The sequence below is a fragment of the Alexandromys fortis genome, unplaced genomic scaffold (assembly GCF_014885135.2).
Source record: "Alexandromys fortis isolate MF-2015 unplaced genomic scaffold, M_Fortis_MF-2015_v1.1 scaffold_0, whole genome shotgun sequence".
Lineage (NCBI taxonomy): Eukaryota > Metazoa > Chordata > Mammalia > Rodentia > Cricetidae > Alexandromys > Alexandromys fortis.
In genome coordinates this window covers 28338920-28364302 of record NW_026067949.1, presented here as the reverse complement: position 1 = coordinate 28364302, position 25383 = coordinate 28338920, and the positions used below count along the sequence as shown (strand labels likewise).

At 44.8% G+C, this 25383-nt stretch overlaps 2 protein-coding genes across 3 annotated transcripts in view; one reads left to right on the top strand and one right to left on the bottom strand.

Moving 5' to 3' along the window:
* Positions 1-81: 81 nt before the first annotated feature.
* Positions 82-25233, bottom strand: Nipal1 (NIPA like domain containing 1). 2 transcript variants are annotated; one of them, XM_050150185.1, is made up of 6 exons: positions 25118-25233; positions 11225-11491; positions 8793-8849; positions 6741-6831; positions 3577-3737; positions 82-2737 (listed from the first exon to the last, which is right to left on the bottom strand). In XM_050150185.1, exons 2-6 carry the CDS (start codon positions 11484-11486, stop codon positions 2109-2111), a joined length of 1200 nt encoding a protein of 399 aa, XP_050006142.1. In that variant the 5' UTR covers positions 11487-11491; positions 25118-25233; the 3' UTR covers positions 82-2108. The 2 variants fall into 2 exon arrangements, with proteins under 2 accessions (XP_050006142.1, XP_050006141.1); XM_050150184.1 differs by lacking the exon at positions 25118-25233 and adding an exon at positions 20598-20744.
* Positions 20827-25383, top strand: part of Cnga1 (cyclic nucleotide gated channel subunit alpha 1) — a 33728-nt gene continuing 29171 nt past the window's right edge. Inside the window, exon 1 of the mRNA XM_050150182.1 lies at positions 20827-21058. The gene's annotated coding sequence lies outside the window, so the exon portion shown is untranslated. The remainder of the gene's footprint in view (positions 21059-25383) is intronic.

The following is a 25383-nucleotide window of genomic DNA, read 5'->3' as shown; positions in this document are numbered from 1 at the left end:
TGCTTAACCAATGAAATCAACAGATTGATATATGACACTCCCACATCAATTCTTAATGCCTACAAACTCAGCACCAAAACGCACAGTACAACCACATTATTTTATTCGAAATATACAAAGACATTACAAATTTATAAACTATCTAAAATGAACAGTATTTACAAGCATTTTTGAAAAATATAAACTCTCATGAACACAGTTTATCAAAAATATTTGACAACATTCAAAGTATTTCTATGGTCCCTCCCCCGGTAAAGCTTTTGAAGGTGAAAGTGACATTTAGTTTGGCTTCGCTGGCTTTATCATTCTCCCCTGGTGTTGAGGATCAAATCCACTGCCTTTGTACATGCTGATGGAGTACAGGCTGATGGTGCTACCGAGCTATGTTCCCCCTCTCTAAGAAAGAGTTTTCTTGGAATGATTTTATATTGTCATTGAGAGTGGACAATGATGAGGTCACTTTCTCTTAATGTCTATGGTGAATAGTGCGGCCGAAATTGAGGAAAGATGAGGGATTCACGAGATCTCATGCTCAGAGGTCCTCCTCGTTCTAGGGAGAAGACTGTGAGGGTTAAAATGTGGGTTCAGTGAGAATCAGCTTTAGTGAAGTGCCTGTTCTTTACTGGGCATGATACAGGAAGCTTTCCATGTACATGAAGTAGTAGTTTCCGTTTTTAGAAATAAGTGTTAATTCGCTCCATTGTAGCTAAATCTAAAGAGTTTTGTGAATATTGTTTGCTTTGGACTAAAAATAGAATCATCAACCACTGACCTAACAGTGAAATTATAAATGACAAAAAGCTGTTTTCTTTACATAAGTATCGATATTGACCAATAAATCATAAGCTGTCCATGTGCTGACAAGGTATAGACATTCAAATGCAGAGTACGGGGCAAGCAGTTTCAATGACACAGAGTGGATATAGGGACCCAGCAGCTTCCCCCACCTTACGCATCATCTTCTTACTTGAGAAAGGTTCAGTTTTGGTGTTTGATTTACAATAAAGTTTTAATTTCCAGAGAGTTTTCATCAATATTTCATTGTTTCTCCACATAGGACAACTCATTAAATCTCTCAGTCTTTCTCCTGGGCATATATGTCAACACAAGTTCATTTTCCAACCCAGGACACATCGATTCTTGTGTTCCAGGAACCTTTGACCCATGTACAGTGTACCAAGGGCAAAACTTGACAGCTAAGATGTCAGGTAACAAGTGACATTTAATAAACATCTAAAAGTTAAGATCACTAGAATGGAGAACTGCCACAACCCGAGAAAAGAGGTCAAGAGAGATGACTGATGTCCTCACCAAGAAGATGCCCCGGAGGACCCAGCTGAGTTCTCACAGTGAAAAAAGAAAACCAGTAAAAGAATTGTACAAGTTTCAAACACACCACCCCTTCAGAAGAAAAATTCCTACAAACTTGTGTTCACAGCTTATATACCTGATACACAAAGGGGAGCAGTGATGGATAGTAAACATGCATTTGACTTGAGGTATCAACTCATGGGATGCCCGTGGCTTATCAGCTTCCACAAGCAGACAGTGCAGTTAACACTCAGCAGGAACCCCCGCTGGAGAAGAGCAAGGATCGAGAGTGAGTCAGAGAAATCCAATGCAAAACGGTAAGGAGCAAAAGACACTTTCTGTAGTATGTCTGGAGTCTTAACACTTTGTTTTCAGAAATTTCTCTCTCCCTATACACTTATTAATGAGCTGAATTGGAAAGCGTGGCCAAGATGAATTTAATAAGAAAAAAATGCATCCATCCATAATTCAAAACAACAGTAGACTGTGTCCATTCTGAAAATTCAGAAACTGTTCATAATTTCCTTACTAAGGGTGAAAGTGGGAATTATCCAGAGACAAATATAAGTCTTTGACTACTTTTGTACGCAGGGACTGTTTAGTGGTTGCAAAAACATAATAGACATGAATCTTCTAGAAGAAGATGAAACTTGATTATCCAATTTGATGGTGAGAACAAAGACTTTCTTTTTCCTTGGCCTCCCATCTAGAGTGTTTGTACAGTGTTAAATATGCAAACATACAAACAGACCTTCCAAAGGTAAGTATTGTTTCTCTCCAGGTTTCTTGGTCGAAGTTCAAAGTTTATGGAGATTTCGGTCATCGGTCCTGCTAAACAGGGTGACGTCATCATCATAGCCCGAGGCTGCACAGTCTGCATTCTCTAATAAAACATAGCTGTTCTGACGGCCATTTGGAGAAAGGCCTTCCATCTTAGCAGTGGATGTGAGCTCACTCCAGGTGATGTCTGTGTTTTTAAAAGCATGTAGAAGGAAGATGCCATTGATGATGGTGAAGAATCCACTCAGGGTCCCAATGACATCTCTGGCTTTCATGCCATACCACTCCTGGAACAAGATGGCAGAACACGTCACCACCATGGATGTGAAGAACACGTAATAAATGGGAGTCACCAGAGATGTGTTAAAAGTGTCCAGGGCTTTGTTGAGATAGTTGATCTGTGTCGTCACTGAGAGGACAAGCACAGCCAACAGGATGAAGACTAGGGGATTCTTGTAAACGGGCTTCCACTCTAAAAGCTCCTTGGCGGCGATGCCCAAGCCCTTGGCAGAAGACACTGAAAAGGCTCCGATCAAAGAGCAGATTGCAATGTAGACCAAGATATTAGTCTGTCCTTTCTTCGGTGCCACAAGCACAATCAGTACCAAGGAGATCACAGAGACGATCAGAGCAAAGGACACGAACCCTGTTAGGAGGAGAAAGAGTCAGACTCAGGAGATGCTAACAGGACCAAACTTTCCCGAGGTACCACTCGTCATCAATTTAAGAGCACAGGATTTCGAACAAGTGAGAGTAAATAAATGCCATTTGGCTCCTTAGTGATTCATAGAGCAGTTCACAAACAAACATATCATCTGAATCCCCACAGTTATCTCTGCAAGACTGGCCAGGTGTAGCATTTTATATTTTTACTTAAGGAAGAAGGGGCAGGAATTTGGGTTCATTAAGAATCCTTTGTTGCCGGGCAGTGGCTCACGTCTTTACTCCCAGCACTCGGGAGGCAGAGGCAGGAGGATCTCTGTGAGTTCGAGGCCAGTCTGGTCTACAGAGCTAGTTCCAGGACAGGTTCCAAAGCCACAGAGAAACCCTGTCTCGAAATACCAAAACAAGAAACAAAACAACAAAAAAAACAACAACAAAAACCAAATTAATTGTTAACTTCTTGAAAAAGTTATAATGAACAAATCTCACTGTGGCTTACAACCTGCGGCAGGTTTGTTGTTGGCATCTTCAGTGTCAACACAAGTTTTCTTTGGTGATGAACATGGTGGAGCATGGGTAATGTCAGTTCTCAGGAGACTGTGACAAAGAGGACTGTACATTCAAAACTATCCTTGAATGTGTGTGTGTGTGTGTGTGTGTGTGTGTGTGTGTATTGAGGGCCTATCGCAATCAAACCAAACCAAATCAAGTCAAAAGCAAGCATACAGACATCATTTGAAGGAAAAACGAAAGTGACGTCAGTGGGTTTTATTTCTTCCTTTTTGTTTGGTTTTGCTTTGTTGTTAAGGCTGAATCACTGACCTGGATCCCTCAGTTTTATTTCCATCTCGTGCAAAGAAGTGACTTCTTCCTCTTGGGGGGCATGGATAACCATCACAGTTGACCCCAATATGCTCAATATGCAGCCTATTTTTCCATGAATGTTCAAGTGCTCATTTAAAAAATAGGAAGACAATATTGCGCTGTTGAGAGAGAGAAACAAAATCACCACCGTTCAATTACTGTTTGATGCCACAGCAGTTTAGAGGTCACACTAACGCTTGTGTTCACTGCACCCCATGGAGCTGACTAGAATATGCTCTGTGACGCTGAAAGGCCTTAAATGGATAGCTCAGAAATGATGGTTAAGGATCCCTATTCTACTGCTTTTACAGCTCGGGAGATACCATAGGCATGGGATGCTCCTCTCCCCATTGCCTCTTAGAGTTTAATTAGCTTCCAACCATCCTCTGTAAAGTAACTGCAATGAAAAGTATTTTATACCTCTCTGGCAACAGAGAACACCCTTTTCTACAATGCTTAGCTCCTGGAATGCTTCGACGGCAGGTGTTTTGGAGGCGGCTTGTTTGCATGGACGAGAGCTCTTAGGGAGCCTGAGCTTAAATAGAAGATTCACCTGTACGTCATAACGACTTGACAGACTGACTGGAGGGAAATTTTACACAATATGTGTGATACGCTCGTGTTTCCACTCCAGTCTGTCACATGAGGTCAGGTAAGGAACTTTTCACGCAGGCGTCCTACGCAGGCTCAGAATATTTTCAATGTAGGATGACCTTGGGTTTGAGTTTTGAATCATGGATGGTCAAATCATGATGTTTCAAAGATACATAACCTAGGCTGAGGAGATGGGTCCTTCAGTAGTGTCTGCGGCACAAGAATCAGTACCTGAGTTTCACACCTAGAACTCTTGTAAAAAACACAACTGTCTCAAAAATCCAAAAAAAAAAAAAAACCCACAAACAAAAAAACTAGTGTGGTTGTACACAGTTCAGTTTTAAAACACCAGTGCTGGGGAGGAAGAGACAAAAGGATTGGGGGCTTGCTGGTCAGCTGACCTATTTGTCAAGCTCCAGATAAGTTAGAGACCTTCTCTCAAGATAAAAAGGTGCACAGTGCCTGAGGAATGACCCTTGAGGCTGTCTTTGGCCCTCATCACACACACACTCACTCACTCCTCACTCACTCACTCACTCACTCACTCACTCACTCACTCACTCACTCACTCACTCACGCACTCACCTCACGCATGCACGCACATGAGCATGGAGGGTATAGAAAGATACCTAGCTAGCAGGTACTCTGTTCAGAGTTGATGCATAACTAACACATACCTGAACAACCATACAGATCGTCAAACAGTGAAACACTTTCTCACGTCCACTCCGGCCTGGGTATTTCTGACTAGCTAATGCTCTCAATGCCTCGCTTGCCATGGTTTGCTTCCTAAGTGTTCAAGGTTGGCACCACCATAGATACCAGAGTAGGACACTTGCTGCCACACCGAGCAGCTCTCTGAGGCTTCTGCCCATCAGCCTCCTTTCTTACCATTCTCAATAAAGGGTGCCATTTGAACCCTAGACTGTGAGCATTTAGGAATAAGGTGCTTTCTCAGAGTTGTCCCCTCGTGGTCACTTATGGGACTGCAGTCCCAGCAAAAACTTAAGTCTTCAGACAGCTAACACATTGGCTTAATTCTCTCAATTCTATAGAGACACAAATGAGAAGGATATAGGCCTAGCCAGAAGTTTTCTACTAGATACTGATAATTTACAGACTCTAAAGAGACAAAGACAACAGAATGGAAGTCAAGGCACACAAAGAGTTCACAGGTCATCAAACAAGTCGGTTGGAAGCTCAATGCAGATCAAGTCAGAAAAATCAGGCCCCGTGTGCTGGTTGGTTTTGTTAACTTGGCACAAACTAGAGTCACCTGGGCAGAGGGAGCCTCAATTATGGAGTTGCCTCCATCAGTCTGGTCTGCGGGCATTTCTGGATTAATGATTGACGTGGGAGGGCCCAGCCCACTAGGAGTGTTGCAACCCTGGACAGGTAGGTGTTCCCGGGTTGTATAAGAGAACATGCTGATGGAGCCGTAGGGAACCAGCCAGCGAGCACTGTCTCTGCATAGCTCCTGCTCCATCTCCTACCCTGAGCTCCAGCCCTGGCCTCCCTCAGTGACAGACTAGGTAGGAACTGACCCTGTCCTCCCCCAGCTTATTTTGGTGACACGGTTTACCACAGAAACAAAAATCCAACTAGGACCCCCATGCACTGTAAGACAGGAAATCCTGCCACAGGGCAGCCAGCACAGGTACACGGCAGGCAAGGGTGGGGTTTTAGTGAGAGCTGAAGTGTAGCTTAGACAAGATGAATGCCTTTGAAGCCCTCTGATAACCGCTTTCCTTAGTCACTATGGCAACAAGAAAAAGTCAAAGGAGTTTCATAGTTTACTCAGATGAGAGGTATAAACCACACCAAAAACCTCTGGCTAGGCTTCACTGTGTCAGCACACACACGCACACACACACACACACACACACACAATTTATAACCACCTTGTTAGTAGTAAGCCAAGCTCTCCTGTCAGGTTTTTCTCTCTCTCTTTTCTTTTTGTTTTTATTTTGCTTGTTAACAACTTGCCAATGTAATTCTTATGTCTCTTGCTGTCTTTTTGTAGATTTCTCAAAAAAAATTATATTTATTTATTATGTATACAATATTCTGTCTACATGTATGTCTGCAGGCCAGAAGAGGGCACTTGTGAGCCACCATGTGGTTGCTGGGAATTGAACTCAGGACCTTTGGAAGAGCAAGCAATGCTCTTAACCCCTGAGTCATCTCTCCAGCCCCCCCCCAATTTTTTTTTTCAGAGGCAAGATTAGTTTTCTTTTTCTTTCCTAGGGATCAAACTCAAGGCCGTTTGCATTTAAGCAATTCTTAGCCCAAGAAATAATCTTTTATGCCTATATTATAAATGGCTTCTTTCTACACTCTCAGAAGTCCCGGACATTATTTGAGGCTGTCCGTGCTTTAAGAGCTCAGGTGGCATTGTGTGTGTGTGTGTGTGTGTGTGTGTGTGTGTGTGTGTGTGCTGGGATTTCTTAGCAGAATGCTTCTCGTGGTTTAGTGCCCTGCTGACAGCAAACTAGCCACAGAAGCCAAGTTCTCTGTTGTTCACCTACCTCACGAGAACACTCAGAGCCCCCAAGGGCGTGATCAAGGTGGCAGGTGCAAAGGCATAAGCCGCAAAGTTCGCTGCCTCTCCAGCTCCCACTGGAAAGCAAGCAGAAGAATGAGTGGATGGAGTAACATCTTCATCAGAAGAGATAAGCAAACGACTCAGATAGCAGCAGACTTTGGTCTCAAAGATGCAAAGCCATACCTGAAAGCAAAGGTGTAAACTTGCAGCCTGTGGGAAAGAACCACTATTATGGGATGGAGAGCTACTGTAATTGCCAGGAGACAACAACGTAACAACTCTGAGGGATGGATGCACATTTTATACAATTTCCAATTGAGACCAGCTCCTTGTATGCTGACAACGTATTTGGTCAGTAGAATGGAGTCAGTAGAGGGAGCTTTGGAGTAGGTTGAGAATGAGCAGATTTGCAATTTAGCCACAGCAGTAACATCAGACATCCTATAAAATGAGAAGGGCCTATAGGGATCTGGTGTCTAAGTGGCAGATACCCAGGAACCCCCACCACAGGCCCACGGTGGGAATCTCTGAATTGGAGATGGCCTATAAGCAAGTGATTATGTCTCAGAAACTCAAGAAGATCCAAGGAGCTGTTTGGAAGTCCTAAGGATGAATGTCGGAATGTAATGTCATCTGAGAAACTTGGGATCCGCACCAGGTAGTGCAAATAACTTCCCGAGTGAGGGGAATTCCCCCAAGAGCTGGCTTTTGTGTGCAAGCCAGTTTATTCTCAGAGACCGCAGTGGGACACTTTCGCAGAAATTGCAATATTCCACGCTGTCCAACTGTGCCAAGCAAACACATACGGAGAGAAAAAATAGTAGTGTATACTCTTTTCTCTGCCTGCTTTGCTACCACACCCAACCTACAGGAATACCCAGCATTAGAACATCATTAAAAAGAATCTAAATTGTCGTAGCAATTACTTTAACTATGTTTACACACCTTTAGACGTGTTACATTTGTTTATGCTGTGGAATATTAAACTGTGGAAGGGTGTGTTACATTTGTTTATGCTGTGGAATATTAAACTGTGGAAGGGTGTGTTTCATTTGTTTATGCTGCATGTGTTAATGATGCAAGGGTGTGTGTTTACTTATGTAAAGATGTGTTTCATTTGTTTCACCTTGCCTGCCTAAGGCACCTGATCGGTCTAATAAAGAGCAGAACGACCAATAGCTAGGCAGAGAAGGACAGGTGAGGCGGGAAGGCAGTGAGAATAAATGGGAGGAGCTATCTGGGCTGGAAAAAAAAAGAGGAGAAAAGAGAAGAAGAGAGAAGAGCATCGGTGATCTTTACTCCAGCCCCCAAGTTCTTTCTTAGAATAGGGTTTCGTAAATGTTGAAATAAGTTACTTAGCCATGGGAAATAGGGACACTTTTGAATGAAAAAATAAACTAATAAATAAGCCACCAAGTTGAGTTAAGAACTCAGAAAAAGAGCTGGAGAGATGGCTCAGAGGTTAAGAGTACTGGCTGCTCTTCCAGAGGACCTAGGTTCAATTCCTGCACCCACGTGGATGCTCACAGTTACCTGTAACCCCAGTTCTCCAGATCTGATGGTTGGCCTTGACAAGGTGCAGACACCACACAGGCAAAACACTCATACACTTAAGATATAAATAAATACTACAAAAAAGAACTGAGAAGATTCAGGAGGGAAGATATTTCTCAATTCTCATAGGAAATAGGAGAAGTCTGTGATAAACTGTAATACTGGGACTCCCCTTGGGAGGCCTCACCTTCTCTGAGGAGCAGGTGGGGGGAAGGTGGGGGAAGCGAGAGGAGGGGAAGAAGTGGGGACTGGGATTGGTAGGTAAAATAAAAAAATTGTTTTAAAAAAAAGTAAATATAATACTAGAAACAGTAATTTCTTCCTTAGCATTCCTTAGCTAGAGCAGGAGGTGTGAAAACAACCTATACAACACAGTTAAATAGAAGGTGATGTGTGACGTCACCAGTCACTTCCAGACAGTTCCACCCTCCGCAGGAGGGAAGGGTAACTGAGTCTGAGAACTCCTGGCTTTCATACTTACTGGACAGCAGTCCTGCCCACCACACCCATTCCTTGAGGTAAGAATGTCCACCTTGCCCTGGGAAAAAAACAGAAAACAAAAATCAGGTCGTCACCTCAGGAGATAAGGGTAGAACTGACTCCTAGGAGAGGTGTTGGGGACGCTGCAGACGGCAAGGCTCCTGGTCACCTCAGCAGCTGTCCACTCCGAGGACACCTACTCAGTCCTTCCTGGGGCCTTTTTGAGTTTTCTGTTACCTTTGACTCCCTAGAAAGTTCCTTCGACTTGTGGGGAATTTTACTTAATCACCAGGTTCAATAACGATGTCAGTCGGCAATATAGGCATGGGTGCTATAAATTCTGAATTCTTTGTTTCAACCATGGTTAACATTAAAACCCAAACCATAACTTGCAAGAGACACTGGTCCTAGAGGGAAGAAGATATTGGATACAGGAGCTTTTGAGACTGTGGAGGAGTCGGCTAAAAAACAACAAGCATTGGAGTGGTGGGCTCTGCTCCTCCTTCACCTGGAGACATGGAAGGCCCAAGGGTTTTTCTGAAGCTGCCTGGACTCACCTCACCATGACCACAAAGGCTGACCTGAGTCACTGCTAACATGTCAGCTAGAGAAAGGGGACTTTTCTCAGTTCTAACACTTCCTGACTTTGGCCTCGACGATTTGTTACAGTTAAACTAAGAGGATCCATAAGCAATAAAGATGATCTTGCAAAATCATTCCTACTTCTTTAGTATTTTCTCCTCATGGAATTTACTCATGACTAGACAGGAATCACCTCATCACACTGCAGGTTTGCATCTCTTCTCTGTGCTTTTTACTTGAATGATTGACCTACTTCGTCAGGTGTGGTGGTTTGAAAGAAAATAGCCCCCAAAGGGAGTGGCATTGTTAGAATGTGGCTTGTTGAAATGAGTGTGGCCTTCCTGGAGGAAGTGTGTCACTGTGGGGTGGGCTTTGGGTCTCTTTCGTTCAAGCTTTCTTCAGTGTGACTGTCCACTGACTTCCTTTGCCTGTAAGACGTAGCGCTCTCAGCTTCAGCACCACGTCTGCTTGCTGCCGTGTTCCCCATCATGATGGTAATGAACCTCTGAAACTGTAAGCCAGCCACCCCAATTAAATGCTTTCTTTATAAGAGTTGCCATGGTCATGGTGTCTCTTCACAGCAATAGAAACCTAACTAAGACATTAGGGGATGCATTTTCTTATTGTCTGCAATTGTTCTTTATTAGGGATTTTATAGCACTGTGTCATATATTCATAGCCTCCTACATCATCTGATTGTTTAGTTTCATGTAAGTTATTTCCAAATAGGACGTCTGTGTGTGACCTATTTTATCCACCCATTCAGAGAAGCTCTTAAATTACATAGACTAGTGTTCTGCCAGGCGGTGGTGGTGCACACCTTTAATTCCAGCATTTGGGAGGCAGAGGCAGGCGGATCGCAGAGTTTGAGGCCAACCTGGTCTACCAACCAAGTTCCAGGATAGCCAGGACTATTACACAGAGAAACCCTGTCTTGAAAAAAATCCAAAAAAAAAAAAGGTAGAATATAGTCTTCCTTTATACAGAATAGATTCATGCTTAAGAAGAATTTTTTGGGAGTTAAAAATTATTTCAGGTTCATAGAACCTGGAGTGTATTTTGCAGAATGGCAAACTCTCACATTTTCCCCCTCTACTTTTTCCAAAGTTGTCTCAATATTTTTAGTTGAATGATTAATTTTTATTCACGGGTCTGAAATACTACTTTTAAAACATATGTATTAGCAGCTACATGTAATCTGCTCTACTCAGACATCTTCAGCAATCCATTACTATTTGTTTTAATTCTAGCACCAAATTGTTTTAAGACCAAAATATAGTATTTTTTTTTTGATGGAGCAAAACTCCTCTCTCACTACCCTTTCAGAAACTTGTTTACATAACTTATAGTCATTTGTTTTTCCATATTGACCCAGGAAAAATATTTAAGTTTCTTGTGCTATTATAGTTCATAGAAATGAATATGAATGTGTGGCTAATGCAATCAGACAGGCTACTTGGCATCTGAAATATTGCTATAAATAAATAGTAGTATAGTTGTATCACTATTCATTGATTCCACAAATATTTGGTGGGTGCTAAACACTGTTGAGTGCATGGTTTATGAGTCTACTATCAATAAACAAGTAAACCTGATGACTGAAATAAACAATACATCCAATATCTTAGAGGCAATGAAGGGAACTGTGTGGTTCAATGACAGACATTGAGGGAGGCTGGTGAAGGAGGCCAGTCTAGGGAGATGGACTATGGCAGAATTCAGAGCCATCCGCTAGACGAAGGGCAGCGGGAAGCGAGTTTTAGGAAAAGGGAAAAGCTCCTGGGGTAGAAGGGAACGTGCTCTATTTCAAGAACTCGAGTGAAGACTTTGCCTGTTGAACATGTTTCTTACCTGCTCTAGTAATGCCCTTGTTGGCCAGTTGCAAGAGACCCTTCTTCTTGAGTATGAAACTTGAGCCGATAAAAATGCTGGAGCTGATGGCCAGCGCCAAGCCGGCATACAGACTGTATTTGTTGTCTACGTTTGCTGAAATGCTGACATTGGTTAGCGTGGAGTTCAGGTCTGTGTAGAGGACAGGAGAAGGCAGCAGCTGGGACACATTTGTGATCTCACAGAAAGCCTGGGAAGAGTTGGGACAGACCAGAGACAGCATGTAACCTGGTAAAAGAGAGGAGGAGAGGTTAAAAATGCAAGGGAGCTGGGTGAAGGCTATTCCTTTCCACGAAAGAGACTCCAGTGGATGGGAGCAGGGAACTCCCGAAGAGGAGGTCCACGGGTCAAAGACACTTCTCCTCCTCCTCCACCTCCTCTTCTTCCTCCTCCTCCTCTTCCTCCTCCTCTTCCTCCTCCTCTTTCTCCTCTCCTCCTCTTCCTCTTCCTCCTGCTCCTCTTCCTTCTCTTCCTCTTCCTCCTCCTCTTTTCCTCCTCCTGCTCTTCCTCTTCTTCTTTCTTTTTTTCTTTTGAGACAAGGTTGTCCTGGAACTCATTCTCTAGACCAGGCTGGCCTCCACCCCAGAGATCTGCCTGCCTCTACCTCCCTAGTGCTGGGATTAAAGGTAATGCGCCATCACTGCCCTATACACGCTTTCAATTTAGCTTGCACACATTCTTAAAATGATTTAAAAATGAGAGATTTCCCATGGAAGTCCAGGATCCTCTGTCAACTGGGAGCACGTGGGTCTTGGCTCCAGTAAGGAAGCAGCCTCTTGGAAATGTGAGTGCTTGCGTGGACGTAGCTTATGCGCCACAGTTCACCACAGCCCAGCCCACCCCATCCACTGCACACCTTCTCATGATAAGGCTGGCTCTCAGAAAGAAGGGCTTGTTGTGTACAGGGGTGTGGAGAAGGTTATGGCAATGCCACTGGCTTATAAACTACCCTATTATAGGAAATTTAGCTGACCCATTTGTGGGCTAGGAACTGTGCATTCCAGAAAATACATTAAACTTTAATTTTGCATGCCGCTTTGCCCAAAGAAAATCATTTTTCAGTTTAACTCATTGACTTGCTCCTGAATAAACAGAATATTGTGGGAAAAATGAATTAAACATCAGTAGGCTTTATAAAGAATAAGACCAAAGTAAGAATGCAAACCCACTGGACCAGACCCACCATGCTTTGGAATTTTTAGGCTAAACCCTAAAATATGAAACGGAAATATTTTATACAGTATAAGAAACTTCTAATAGTTTTTCACTCAAACAGGTTCTGAATCAAAACTTTTAAACATTTTAAGGAAAATTACATTATTTGAGGAATTTCTAGAAAAAAATTACACTGAGAAATGTTCTAGAACATTGCTCTAAAAGAACAACTGCAAATGTTCCCAGTAGCCAGGACTCCGCGCTCTTCCAGTGGGCATCTCATAACCCAAGACGTGAGCCCGCGTGGCGGCCCTCTCGTGTAATTCAGGCACTTGGCAGTTCAGCTCACAATGGAGGCCAGCCTGGATTACAGGAGGAGACAGCAAACAAAACCAAATAAAAAACAAAACCAAACAAAAACAGTCAACCAAAGTAACAACCAACAACAAACAAATAAAGAGAGCCCAGGAGTGATTTTGCTCCTTACAATTCTGATTCCATTCATTCCTGAGAAAACATTGAACTTAACTTCCCAGTGCATTCCTGTCCTTCACAGGCAGCTAACATAACCATTCCAGAGCTTCATCTACGAAACAGGGTGGGCGGACCTCATTCCAGAAAAACAATATGCCTTCTAAGCAGCCGATGGAGCAAAACCATTTCCTCCTCTTTAGGGGGTGTGGGGACAGCGGTGCCAAGGGAATGAAATAATCCTGGTTGTATTTTCCAACTTCTCTGTGTAAGGGGCAGACGCGAAGGCTGGGGGTTTTGTGGCAGGAGGAATAATAAAAGTCTTGCCTGGTTACTGACCTTAGAACTTGAGTCATTCACTCATGTTTTGGGAGTGTGTTCAGGGAGGGAAAGCCCGCAGAGGCTGTGACTGACGGAGGAGTGAGAATGAGGGTGTGGCGGTACCCAGCGCACGGGACGGAATGTGTGGGGCAGAACGTGTGGGTACAGACCCTGGGGGACTTGAGAAGTTTCAAAGCTATCTCTAATCAGAGTAGGCGTCTCGAGATCCCAGGAAGCCAAGTCATTATTCAAGGAGTTGAATCTAGACTTTACTCAACACTGAAAGTCTATAATAGTCATTTAAAAATTTTAATAGACACTGTCAGTCACTTTGAAAGTGACACCAGATAGCTTGCTCAATCGCTCAACTTCTTTGATGTTATTTCTTAAAATATGAAGTGAAAAATAGGAGAGATGTGTCATTTGTAAAAAAAAATTAATAATGCTCAAACTATGTCAATGAATCAACCACACAACTTAAGAAATAAAATATTACTCCTTATAGGTGGCATCTACCCTGGACTCTCTTTAAACATTTCTCTCCTTAAAATGATGAGTTCCTTGCTATGGTGCCAAAGCTAAGCAACCCTAGTCAACCTTTTTATTTCAGAAAATTATAAACATAACAGATTAGTAAAGCCTGTAAAATCTTAATGTGCACACAAAGATCAAATGCTTTCATCTCTCAAAACCTTATATGCCTATAGACAATCGTTTAACTGTCCAGTTTATGGCAGGCTATCTGATGTCTAGTATGTGGTTGGGGAGAGCTACATTTCAACTTGAGAATCAAAGAACCATTCCCAGGTTGCAGAAAGCATTGTCTCACCGTCTAGTCTTCTATGTGGATTATTAGCCTTCCCATTGTCGGCAGATGGCTCTTCCCGTGGTGTAGTCTGGATGTTAAATGTTAAGGAAAAGCCTCGTGCCCAGGGCAGTACTATTGGGAGATAGTGGCACTGCCAAGAGGTGGGCTCTAGTGGGCAGGGGGTCTTTGAATCATTGGAGGTGTGCCCTATTATGGCACACCTTCCAGGTTTTTCCCCCTCCCCATGATGAGGTGGGCAGTTTAGGCGGCTACAGGCTCTACTGTGACGGGCTGCCTCACTACAGCTCCAAAGCAATGCGATAAAATGTCCCAGACTGGAACTTCCAAAATTATGAGCCCAAATGTATTATTCCTCTTTATAAACGGATTCTCTCGGCTGATTATTTCTGCACTGATACTGAAAGGTCACCAGAGGTGACAGGAATCCAAGCTTCAGCTTGCTCGTAAAATCTCTCACTATCTCTTTCTCCCTCAGAGGTCTCATACAGTCCAGGAGGGCTTTGAACTAGCTACGTTAGCAAGAGTGACCTTGGACTTCTCCTTCTCCTATACTCAAATGGTGGGATTACAGGCATGCACCTTCACACTAGTTCATGTGGAGTTTGAGATCGAGCCCAGGGTTGTGTGTATACTTGGTAAATACCCGTCTCTGAAAATCTGAAGGAAGTCTTTCTGCCCACTTCATTCACTCTGCAGACTCGAGCCACTGTCGGCCAGGTTACACCTCCCTTCCTCGATCTCATGGACTGTAGCGTCGTTTTCCATCCCGATTGCCTCAATTGCTCCCAGCCCTCGACTTTAGAACCTCATATGCTCTGGAGCTCGCTGGCCTCTGACCCTGTACGGCATCGCTTCCCCCCCTCTCACCCGCTCCTCAAACGGCACAAGTTATACTTCCATCCGTCCATCCAAATATTCATGGACTTTCGGCTGCCCCGAATCTTTTAGAAGCTGGGGTATAGCCGTGAATGTAACAAAATTCTCACCCTCTTGTTTCCTAACAGGGAAGGATAGAGAAAGGACCTGTGCAATGTGCTTAAATGCCAAGGAAAGCAGGGAGGGTGCATACATGTGTGTATTCTGGAAACAGGAGGAGGCAGGAGACTTCTCTGCTGCTTGTAAAAGCCGAAACTGGAGACAGAAGGGTGTCTGGGGGTAAGGAGACTGTGTAGTCAGCTGGGTGACAGGGGGGAGATGCAACAAGATGTGGTCTCAGGGCAGTTGGGGCAAGATCGGGTGAACTGAGCTGGTGGCAAAGAAGGCCGCACCCTGTCGATCTTCTGTCTTCTTTCCAGAACTCTACATGAACTCTCATTTCCGTTCAGAAAGTGCAAGTGCCCCTGCCCTGTAGTCTACAGACTTGCGCCCAGCTTCCTCTGTTGACCCTCACTAGATCCAACTCCTCTGGAGTTGTCTTAGGCTAGTTTCTCTTCGCCTTACAGCTTTCATAGAGGCTACTATTCAGCCCATTACAGAGCCCTGGCACACATAGCCAGCTGCTTCTTGGCACCGAAATGCCTCTTCCTAGGTTTGTGGGCATAGCTCAGTGTCAGAACGCTAGCTCAGTATCCCCCCCCCCACACACACACACAACACACGTCCTTAGACAGCCATTCTCTGCGGTGCCAATCAAAGAAACTTTCAATTCCCTCTCAGCAAAGCCCCCTAGTTAACGCCCCCAATCAACCACCCTTCTTCTCGCAGCCTGTGTTGTTATAACAGTTGCATATGCACACAGTTATGGATTTGCTCAACCAAGCAGCTGTTGAGCCCATACCACCCAAGACGCCGGGCTATCTATGTATTTGTTCACGGGTAGCCAGTTCCACTGTGAACTGGTGAGGTAGGTCAATGGGACAGGCACTCCCACAGAACTGACAATTTTAACAAAAGCGCAAGCAAACCAGAATAAATGGGAAAGGCAGAACAGGAAGGAGAAACCATTTAGACTAATTTGGGACAGAATAGGGGTTAGAAATAAATTAGAACAAATGTGGAGCAAAATGAGGAAGAACTGCACAGATCTGGACATCACTTCACAGCAGACAGATGTACGTGTGAATTCCTCATGCAACTGAGTAAAGATGCCCACTATTCCAATTCACAAAACAACTGAGAGATGAGGGGGCAGCTCAGAAGCACACCCTTGTCTGGCACGGGGAGACCTGAGGTTTAACCCCCAAGCACTTCAGAAACAAAGAAATTGCGACAAAAAACAAAGCGGGAGATGCAGCAACACAAAATGCTTCAAAACGTCAGGTCTTCTCCGAGTGGCCTGCGGAAGGGCAGTGTCACAGGACAGCCGTCCCGGAGGTTTCCATAGTGAGCAGCTGCTTTCCCACACTCTACCACCAGTAAGGTCACCCAACTGCTAGGGGTTGAATCCTCTTGGAGGCGGCGGGACCACAAGATGGGGGGGGGCACCCAGGTGTGGTAGTTGCACGCCTTTAATCTCAGGGCTCAGGGGCAGAGGCAGGTGAATCTCTAAATTCAAGGCCAGCCTGATCCACATCGTGAATTCCAAGCCAGCCAAAAACTGTGTAGCGAGACCCTGCCTCAAAAACACCAAGAATGAATAAATGAGCACACAGTTCGCAATGAAAAGCAGGAAAGGAGCTCAGGGGGGCATCCCAGTAACCTTGCACACATATGGGGCATTTTAAAAGCAATCACTTATAGTTCATACTAAATATTAGGCTCAATAACAGACATCATTGTTTTCTGAACAACTTTTAGTGGAGAGTTTTATTTTGTTTTCAAGTAGTGCTTAATTTTGGCACTTACAAAATCTTTATGACTTAGAAAAACCCTTGTCTTAGTTTTCTTATAAAGATATGGAGAAAATTTCTTTCCGAGCATTTGATAGGCAGTTATACTTTATACAAAAAAAATCAAATTGTCTTAATAAGATCTGATCATATGATGGATTTTGAGAAACACCTGTCACATGTATTATTTATTTTGAAAGAGTGACGTATTGAAATTCTAAAATCATACCAGGTCTCAGGGCCGTGGAATGGGTAGGGCGCTGTGTGTTCGTTCCAGCTGGAATAACCAAGCAGAGCCTATGTTGATCTCTAAACAGCAGTTATTTCCCACATCTCTGGAAGCTGGGAGTCTGAAGTCAGCCTGCCTCGTGGTTGCGCCCTTGGTGACAGCCTGCTCTTCCCTATAGGGGGAGATTTCAGGCTCTATAGGCCCAAAATCCCAGACACTACAAAACACCAAGCTTTAGAGCACTAATAAATAGGACATTAGTGGAAATTTCCACACCAGGAAACTCAGTTTTATCTAAAAACTTATTTAAAAATATTGTATAAAATTACCTTCAGAAAACATGTATAATTCTTATACGAAATGTGTGTGAATGTATTACTCAGACTTGGGTCCCATGCCAAGATATCTCATTATGGTTACGGAAATATTTCTCCAATCCCAAACATCCGAAATGCTTCTGATCCTAAACATTTAAATGAGGGTCACTCAGACTGTAATCTCCTGCATGAAGGCCTCGGTCCTTATGGTCAGTTATCTCCCAAAGGCTCCATTCCTCAATCCTGCCACATTGGAATAAGGGCTGCAACGTGAATCCAGGAAGGTCGCACGGCTCAATGTACTGCATGCACTTTCAAGGGAAATACAGGCCCAAATAATCCCATGTTTAGTTTGAACACTCACTCTGAAGCCGTATTAAATTCTCCAGTTCAGTGTCTGTATCTGCGAGATGGAGAACAGAACTACGGAATTGAGTTATGCACAAAGGCGAACAAATATCCGTTTTCTATGAATGTCTCGGTATTTCAAGATCACACAGTTATACATGAATATGGGAATAGATGAGGAAGGCATGGCCAGTTCTCAAAGAGTCATAATTCCTCAACTGCCAATTCTTAAAATTTTTTAAAGTTATTTTTATCTCAAGGATATGTGTTTGGCTTGCATGTCTGTCTGTATGCTACATTCGTGCATGGTGGCCACAGAGGTCAGAAGAGGGGGTTAGATGCCCTGGAACTGGAGTTGCAGATGAGTGTGAACTGCCTTGGAGATGCTGCAGTCAAACTCATGGCCTCTGAAAGAGCCCTCAGTAGGCCTGACCACTGAGCCATCTCTCCAGCCCCTGGTTCCCTCTTCTTAAAACCCAAGATATTCAGGCCAACGAGACGGGAAACATCAACTCTAAACACCATCACAGACCTTTTCCTCTTTTGTCTAGCTGTAACCTGAAAAGTGGCTCACTCCATGAAAGAAAACTTTGAAGACCCCAGATTTTTCTCTGTCTGAAGTTCACGTTTCCAACCCCAAGTCAGTTAAGAACTCCTCTGAGACGAGAATTTATAAATGTCCTTTTGGTTGCCAAGTGTTTCCTCTAGGCCATCATAAAGTCACCTCCACAGTCCCTGAGAGAGAATGCTTCTGCAGTTGGGGTGTCCCAAGTGACGGCTGTAGTTTTTACATTCTGTTTTCAGGGGGCCACATGTCCATTGTTAATAAAGCCCCACTGGCTGTTCAACTTGATCTGAGTTCTGTTAGAACACTTGAGACAACTTGGGGTTATAAGGTCTTTTGAAGTATTAAGTCATGGTTTAAAAAATTGAAACCAAACTGCTACTGTAAGTTTTTCTTTGTGGCATCTAATGGAACTACTTTATATTCAGACTCCATAATTGGAGCCCCATTTGGTCTCAGCTAGACAAACACTTTCTCTAACGGATCTGAGCCACCCAGTCTGCAGACCCTACCCCCACCCTACCACCCCCACCCCCAAGTGTGAGCTGTCAGGGCCTTATCGTTTAGATTTTGCCACCATCATAGGGCCATTATCAGGTTGTTTGCTTCTTGGTAACTACCTGTCACTAGGGTAGGAAACTGCTTAAGCCTTCTAGAGTCAGGGCCAGACTGATGACTGTTTTTCCTAGGACCTAGGCCCAGTGCTTGGCTCACAGAACTCTTGGTCATCACCTCAGAGGAATCAGCCAGAAGCAGACTCTGTCTAAGTCCCCATCAGGCACTGCCCTGTAGGTTTCCTGTGGTATTACACCAGCACCTGCTGTGACTGCCAACAACACGATTTCTTGCCACTTTAGAGATAAAGAAAAAGGACTCAGGTTGAAGCTTAGTCTTGGCCTCCTACTGAAAACACGGATGAACCTCTCCCGACTTCCCCAGAAGCTTCCTGCACAATTAATCACAGAGCTGAAACAGAGCCCCAATATTTCGTGTTACTAAATGCACGAGTAAAGCAAGAAAAATATCTAGAGGTCAAATGAGTAGGTGCAATCAACTGACAGATCCCTGAACAAACAAGGGCAGGGTGCATTAGAGCCGAAATGACTTAGTGGCTTCAGAATTATTTAGAAAGAGATTAACTCCAACATGGCTGTCTAGGACGTAACTCTAGATACAGCTGCCTTAGAGACCACCGATGTCAATTTGAGGAGAGTTTGTGAATGTAGCGACATTTTCTTTTACATGTCCCTCCCCTTTCTTACTAGCTGTATTTTGATGCCTTCCTCCCCCTCTTCCTCCCTTCTCTCTCCTCTTCCTTTTCTTTCTATTCCCCTAGTAAGCTATATTGCAGAGAAGCCAAGAGGAAACAACGCGAAAGATGTTGTCACAAACTTCTGAAAGGTGCGGTTTTTACTAGACAGCTCTCCGCCCTCTTTCTTTTTGAGTCGTTGGCAAGTAGATTAGAAATGGCCTTTGCCCGGACGCTGTAAAAAATGATCAGTTCATTTGCAATGCACACTTCCCAAGACTGCTCCACCCTTTCCCTGCTTCCATCCCAGTTCACTCTCGCATTCTGTGTTGAGACCTCAGGAAGCCAGTGGATGGCCTGAACATCTGGCAGAGAGAGGGCAAGGCCCAGGGATTTTACAGGGCAAGGTGAGGGCCGTAAATCCCAGCGTGGTCCGCTGGAAGAATTTACAAAAGGGCACGCCCAGTTCCCTGTTTGAGTAGTTTCCCTACTCAAGGGAGTGCTCGGCAAGTCATAGTATTATAAGGATCTGTGGGAGCTGTTTCATTCCGAAGGCAGAGCAGCCACGCCTAGCGCCCGCCCGGCTCTGCTGAGCGACGACTCAGTGGGACCCAGGCGCAGCCACCAAGGGCGGAGCGTGGGAAGCTCGCGGGTTCCCCCACACGCCCTCTGCCCAGCAGGTGGCGTGGATCACGGACTCTGGAATTGAGGCTGAGTCAGAGGAAACTTCCTCCTCGATACAACTGGGATTTTGCCCTTAGCATCCCGAATTTCCCCGCCACACATTCATTACTACGTAAATGACACGGGCCCGCCCGGAGACTAAGTGGGCGTCGGGTCAGTCCTGTTCCCATCTGGGCTTTCCCACGGAGTCTGGAATGTGGTGGGCACAGCTCAGCACTTACTGTCCGGTTGGTGGGACAGCCGACTGAACGGCGGGGACACTGAATGAATGACGAGGGAACCACGTTAAGAATCGGCACATTTCCTCCGGTCTGGCTGTATCTCAGACCGCGCATCTGGGCTCCCAGCTACCTAAGTGCAGGTATCCCCACTCCCCCGCCACCAGGGCTGACGCTCACCTTCTCGGCAGGGCTCTCCGGGCGGCAGCCTCAGCTGACCCCCCATGGCCTGGGGACCGGGCTTCCTCGGCGCCGGCGTAGTTTCTCACACACCTGTGTCCCGGGACCCACGGCGGAGCAGCTTCGGAGTCTGTCCAGAGTGTGCGATGTCTCCTCCCCCGTGGCAGCCTCAGCCAATGAGAGTGGCGGGGTGTGGCAGCGGAGCGAGCCGCGCCCCCTGGTCTGGTGGTGGAGGCGCATTCTCCGCCCACCGACAGCCGCCGAGGTTCCTCCGGTGTCCTACGTGTCTCTAGGGTGGACCAGGGGTTGTGCGGGTGAGCTGTCCAGAAGTTGATGAGGTCACAGCGTGGATGCTGCCGAAGCCAGTCTCAGAGTTTACTGGAGTAGAGTCTGCCGAGGCCCCCTTCTGGCTATCCGGGAGCCGAAGAAGTGCAGGCTGGTGTCTGTGGGTCCTGCTCAAGGTGGGACTCTTCCATCTCTGGTTTTTGTGGCACAGGGCTGGAGTCTGCCACAGGGCCCTGTCTGCGGGACTTCTGCGCTGAGTGCATGCGAAAGTTTATTTTGGAAATTTTTGAAAAGGGTTGGGGCTTCTGGTTCTCTTACGTACCCCCCTCCCCCCGCCCCGCATTGTTCTCCACGCCTACTTGTTTTCAACCAGCAGACACCTCCCTCTCCACTCACTCAACTTCGTTACCCCCACGCCCAGTCATATAGATATGAAATGAGCTTTTAACGGAACAGCTATGCTCAAACTGAGAAGATCTGTTCCCACACTGAGGTTTATGTTATTTAGCAGCACGTTACAGTACATCGTGCGGTTAACTCCAGTTCGCAGAGGAGGGATTCTAGGGAAAGAGTGAGGCGGAGTAACCTAGCCACGAGGTATCTGTACCTGAGAAATGGGCACACTTCCTGCTGAAAGTTTCAGAAGGAAGAACCGGAAGCGTGCTTGCGTGTGGGGTGCTTTTGTGCCCTGCCTCTTAAACGCTGAACTCCTAGCCGCTCTCCTCCCCTTTATTCTGGGTGTTCTTGAGCAGCTATTAACTTTATTGCCTAAGAGTTTCACTGCAGAGATCCAGCTTGCTTTTCTTGTTTTCAGGCTTATGAGACAAGACTTAAATCCAAATTAGTCAGTAACTCAAGGTGCATACTTTTTACGTGGGTATGACTTGTGGAAGACTAACGGGGTGGGAACAGGAACAAGTGCAAGTGGCAAGGCGGACGTAAGACAGCTTTAGGTAGGGAGCCTTGTGAAATAGCCGTCTATTTAAACGCTTTCTTTGGACATCAGAGTTGGAGTTTATCTTCATCGCATTGGCAATGATTAATAAATCATTATTAGGTACTTATATCAGGTACATACGACTATTTAACGAACATCAGTTACTATATGGCAAAAAATATCCTAAGCACGTCATAAAAACTTTTTTAATTTGTATTTTAAAAAAGTCAGAAGGGGATACCAAATATTTTTGCTCTATTGCTCTTCCCTTTATTCCCTTGAGATGGGGTCTGTTACTGAACCTTGGCGCTAGCCTAGGCAGCAAGTCCCAGAAATCCTTCTGGTTTTGTCCTCCAGAATGCTGCGTGTATAAGCCATGTTAGCTTTTTATATGGGTTCTAGTCCTCCTGTGCACACAGAGATGCTGTTAGCTTTCAGGTCATCTCTCCTGCACTTTGAGATGAAGGTCTGTTTTCACAGGAGGTGCTTTGTTATAATTCTTGCTTATTTCAGTTCTGGAAATGTGATAAAAAAAAAAAACCCTCTGAAAAAGGATATTCAAACTTACTTAAGATCACTGATGTCCCAAGGCCAAATGTTTCTGCGCAGAAATCAACCATGAATTTCCTTCCCTGACTACTTCCAGATGAACAGACACGTGGACACCACGCAGCATGTCATTAGTGCGTTAGCTGGGGTGAGTGCTGTCCCATCCAAGAATATGCTGTTTAGCCCAAAGAAGAACAACACCTAAAGGTCTCCAAGGAGCCCACTCTCGATTTTGGGAAATCCTTTTATGACTCAAAACATAGACTGTGACAGCAAACAAGGCTTTCTAAAAGGCAGACTCCCATTACTGGGCTCTGTGGAAGGTCACAAGACCCGGTGATGGTTGTGAAAACTGAAGGTTGGCGATGCTTCTGAGCCCGAGGAAGCAAAGTCACACTGTCTTGGAGCTTGGGCAGGTCTGGAGAGTGCCTCCTGTGTGAACCTTTAGCCTCCAAACTGCCACATTATGGGGAGTTGCAGTTCCCTCGGCTGGGGGTGGTGGCAAGGTGAGGGGTAGCTGGTAGGTAGGCAGTCATTTGTAATGTGTGGTATGTAACACTAGCTCACTGCTCTTAGTTTGTTATGGTCCCCACCGCTTATCAGTCTATTGAAGGGGCTGTCAATTTTGGGAATCTTCCTAAGAAGCAACTGATTTTCTTTTGCTGACTCAAAACTCATTGTCTTCCGTTCTTATTTTAAATACTTTCCTCCTTATACTTTGAATTTAATTTATTCTTTGTGCTTTTTAATGGGAAATTTCAGATGATTGACTTTAAGCATTTATTGTCTTTTAATAGGCATATTTGAAAGGCTGGGGAGATGTTTCCGTGGTCAAAAGTGGATACTGTCTTGGAGAGAGCCTGAGTTTAGTGACCAACACTTACACCTGCCAGCTCACAATTTATAATTTCAGCTCAAAGGAACCTAACACCCTTTTCTGGCTGTCATGAGCACCTGTACTTGCACACACACACACACACACACACACAGAGAAAGAATGAAAATGTCTTTTAAAAACTATGTAAGTAAGCCGTATGGTGGTAGTGCACCCCTTTAATCTCAGCAACTCTGGAGGCAGATGCAGGTGGATCTCTGAGTTTGAGGCCTGCCTGGTCTACAGATCAAGTTCCAGAACAGCCATATGGCTGTTACACAGAGAAACTCTATCTCGACAAACCAAAACCAAAACCAAGCAAAGAAACAAAACAAAAAACTATGTAAATATTTGAGGCTACCATTTAACTTCAATTACTATGTTAGCTCCAGCCTACACATTTTGTCGCATTGTGTTTTTATTAACATTTAGTTCACGATCTTTAAAACCATTCATTTTCATTTCTTCCTTAACCCGTTTCATTTAGGAATACACGGCTTGGCTCCCAGACGCTTGGTACTTTCAGAGCTGCAGTTTCCCATTTCTTTCGGATTGACCCCACTTTCTAACGCATGTGTAAGGAAATGGGAAAGCCGTTCACTTGGTCCAGTAAATCCTAGGAACCACATATGCAACACTTCACTTCCCAGATCTCCCTCCACCCTAGTCTGTTCTTGGTGCCCTTTCTGTCTTGTCAACTAACCTCTTCTTGAGTTGCTTTAAGTCAAACAAATCCAGCGTCACTCTTGAATCCATCTTTTCATTCACGCCCCGCAGCCTCTCAATCAGCAGACCTTATTTGCCTCGGCTTTAAATCTGTATCCAAAATCTGACCCCTTCCTTCCACCCAACTCCCACCATCCTGGTTAGAGTCACGGTCACCTCTTACTAAATTACTGCCACAGTCTCTTAGTGTTCCCTGCCTCATCTTCCTTCTCAGATCACAGTTCCCTAACTTCCTCTGTCCCTTGCTAATGCTGACGGTGTCTCTGCTTCTCCTTGACAATCCAATAGAACCTTTCCCGGGAAGTGGGCATGGCTAGTTCCGCCTCTGAGCTCAGGTCTTCCCTAAAAGAAGCTTTGCCTGAGCCCCTCTGTCATGCCCTTTTCCTCCTGACCACACCTGACTTATGTGTCCCTACCGTATTTGATCCTTCTCCTCCTCATCAGAATGCTTGCTTCATGAGGGTAGAAATTTACTCTTGTTTGCTAGTGACTTCCTAGTGCTTAGAAGAGAACCTGGTATTTCATAGACTTGAATGAATAATTTTGTATCGTAGTGGGCCACATGCTACATGTTGAGTAACAATAAATAATGGAGACAGTCCTAAACTCAGAGGGTTTAGAGTTCTTACAGGGAAGATAATCATTTTGTGGTGAAGCAATTAATTTCACAATCTTTAATCCTAAAAGTGGAGGTGTCATTGATGGCCTGAGCTAGCTGAAGGTCTTGGTGGGCTGGGAGACAGGTTATCAGATACCTAACACAGAGTCAAAAACCAGAATTTCTCAAATCACGGTTTTTTTTAACAATGGAAATACATAAACAATCGATTTCATGCAAATGAGCACCTGTAGTTACAGGCAGTTTAAACAGGATTATAAGACTTAGAGGACGCTGACTAAGCAGGACAGAGAGCCCGGTGGAAAGCAGCCTATTAAGTCGATAATCCTTGTAGCTCTGTTCTGTCTGTCCGTCAAGGTTACCGCAGATCCCAGGAAAAGACACTCAACGACAGGTAGACTGGGTCAAGGTAAACACACTGTGGAGGGGAAAATAAAACATCACGTAGTATCCTTACCCCCTGAAACTTGAGCCAGGTGGGAAAACTTCCTATTATATGTTTCATAGACACGGACAAGATTTCTACTTACCTTCAGTTTCAGCAAGAAACACACCCCTCCCCAAAGGCTTCCGTGTTCATGTCGCTTCCTTCTTAAATAGTCATGTTCCTTGAGTGTGGTCCCTCAGATCTGTATCATAACTGTCCTAATGGTCTCTCTCCCCAACATGGTCTCTGAAGACAGGACTCAGACCCCCCTGCTCCAGAACAACTTCCCTGTCCATCACAGGTGCTCAGGAGTGGCTGCTCCTGCCAGTTCCTCTAGCTCATCCCAGTCTCTTTGAACAGTGTCATGAC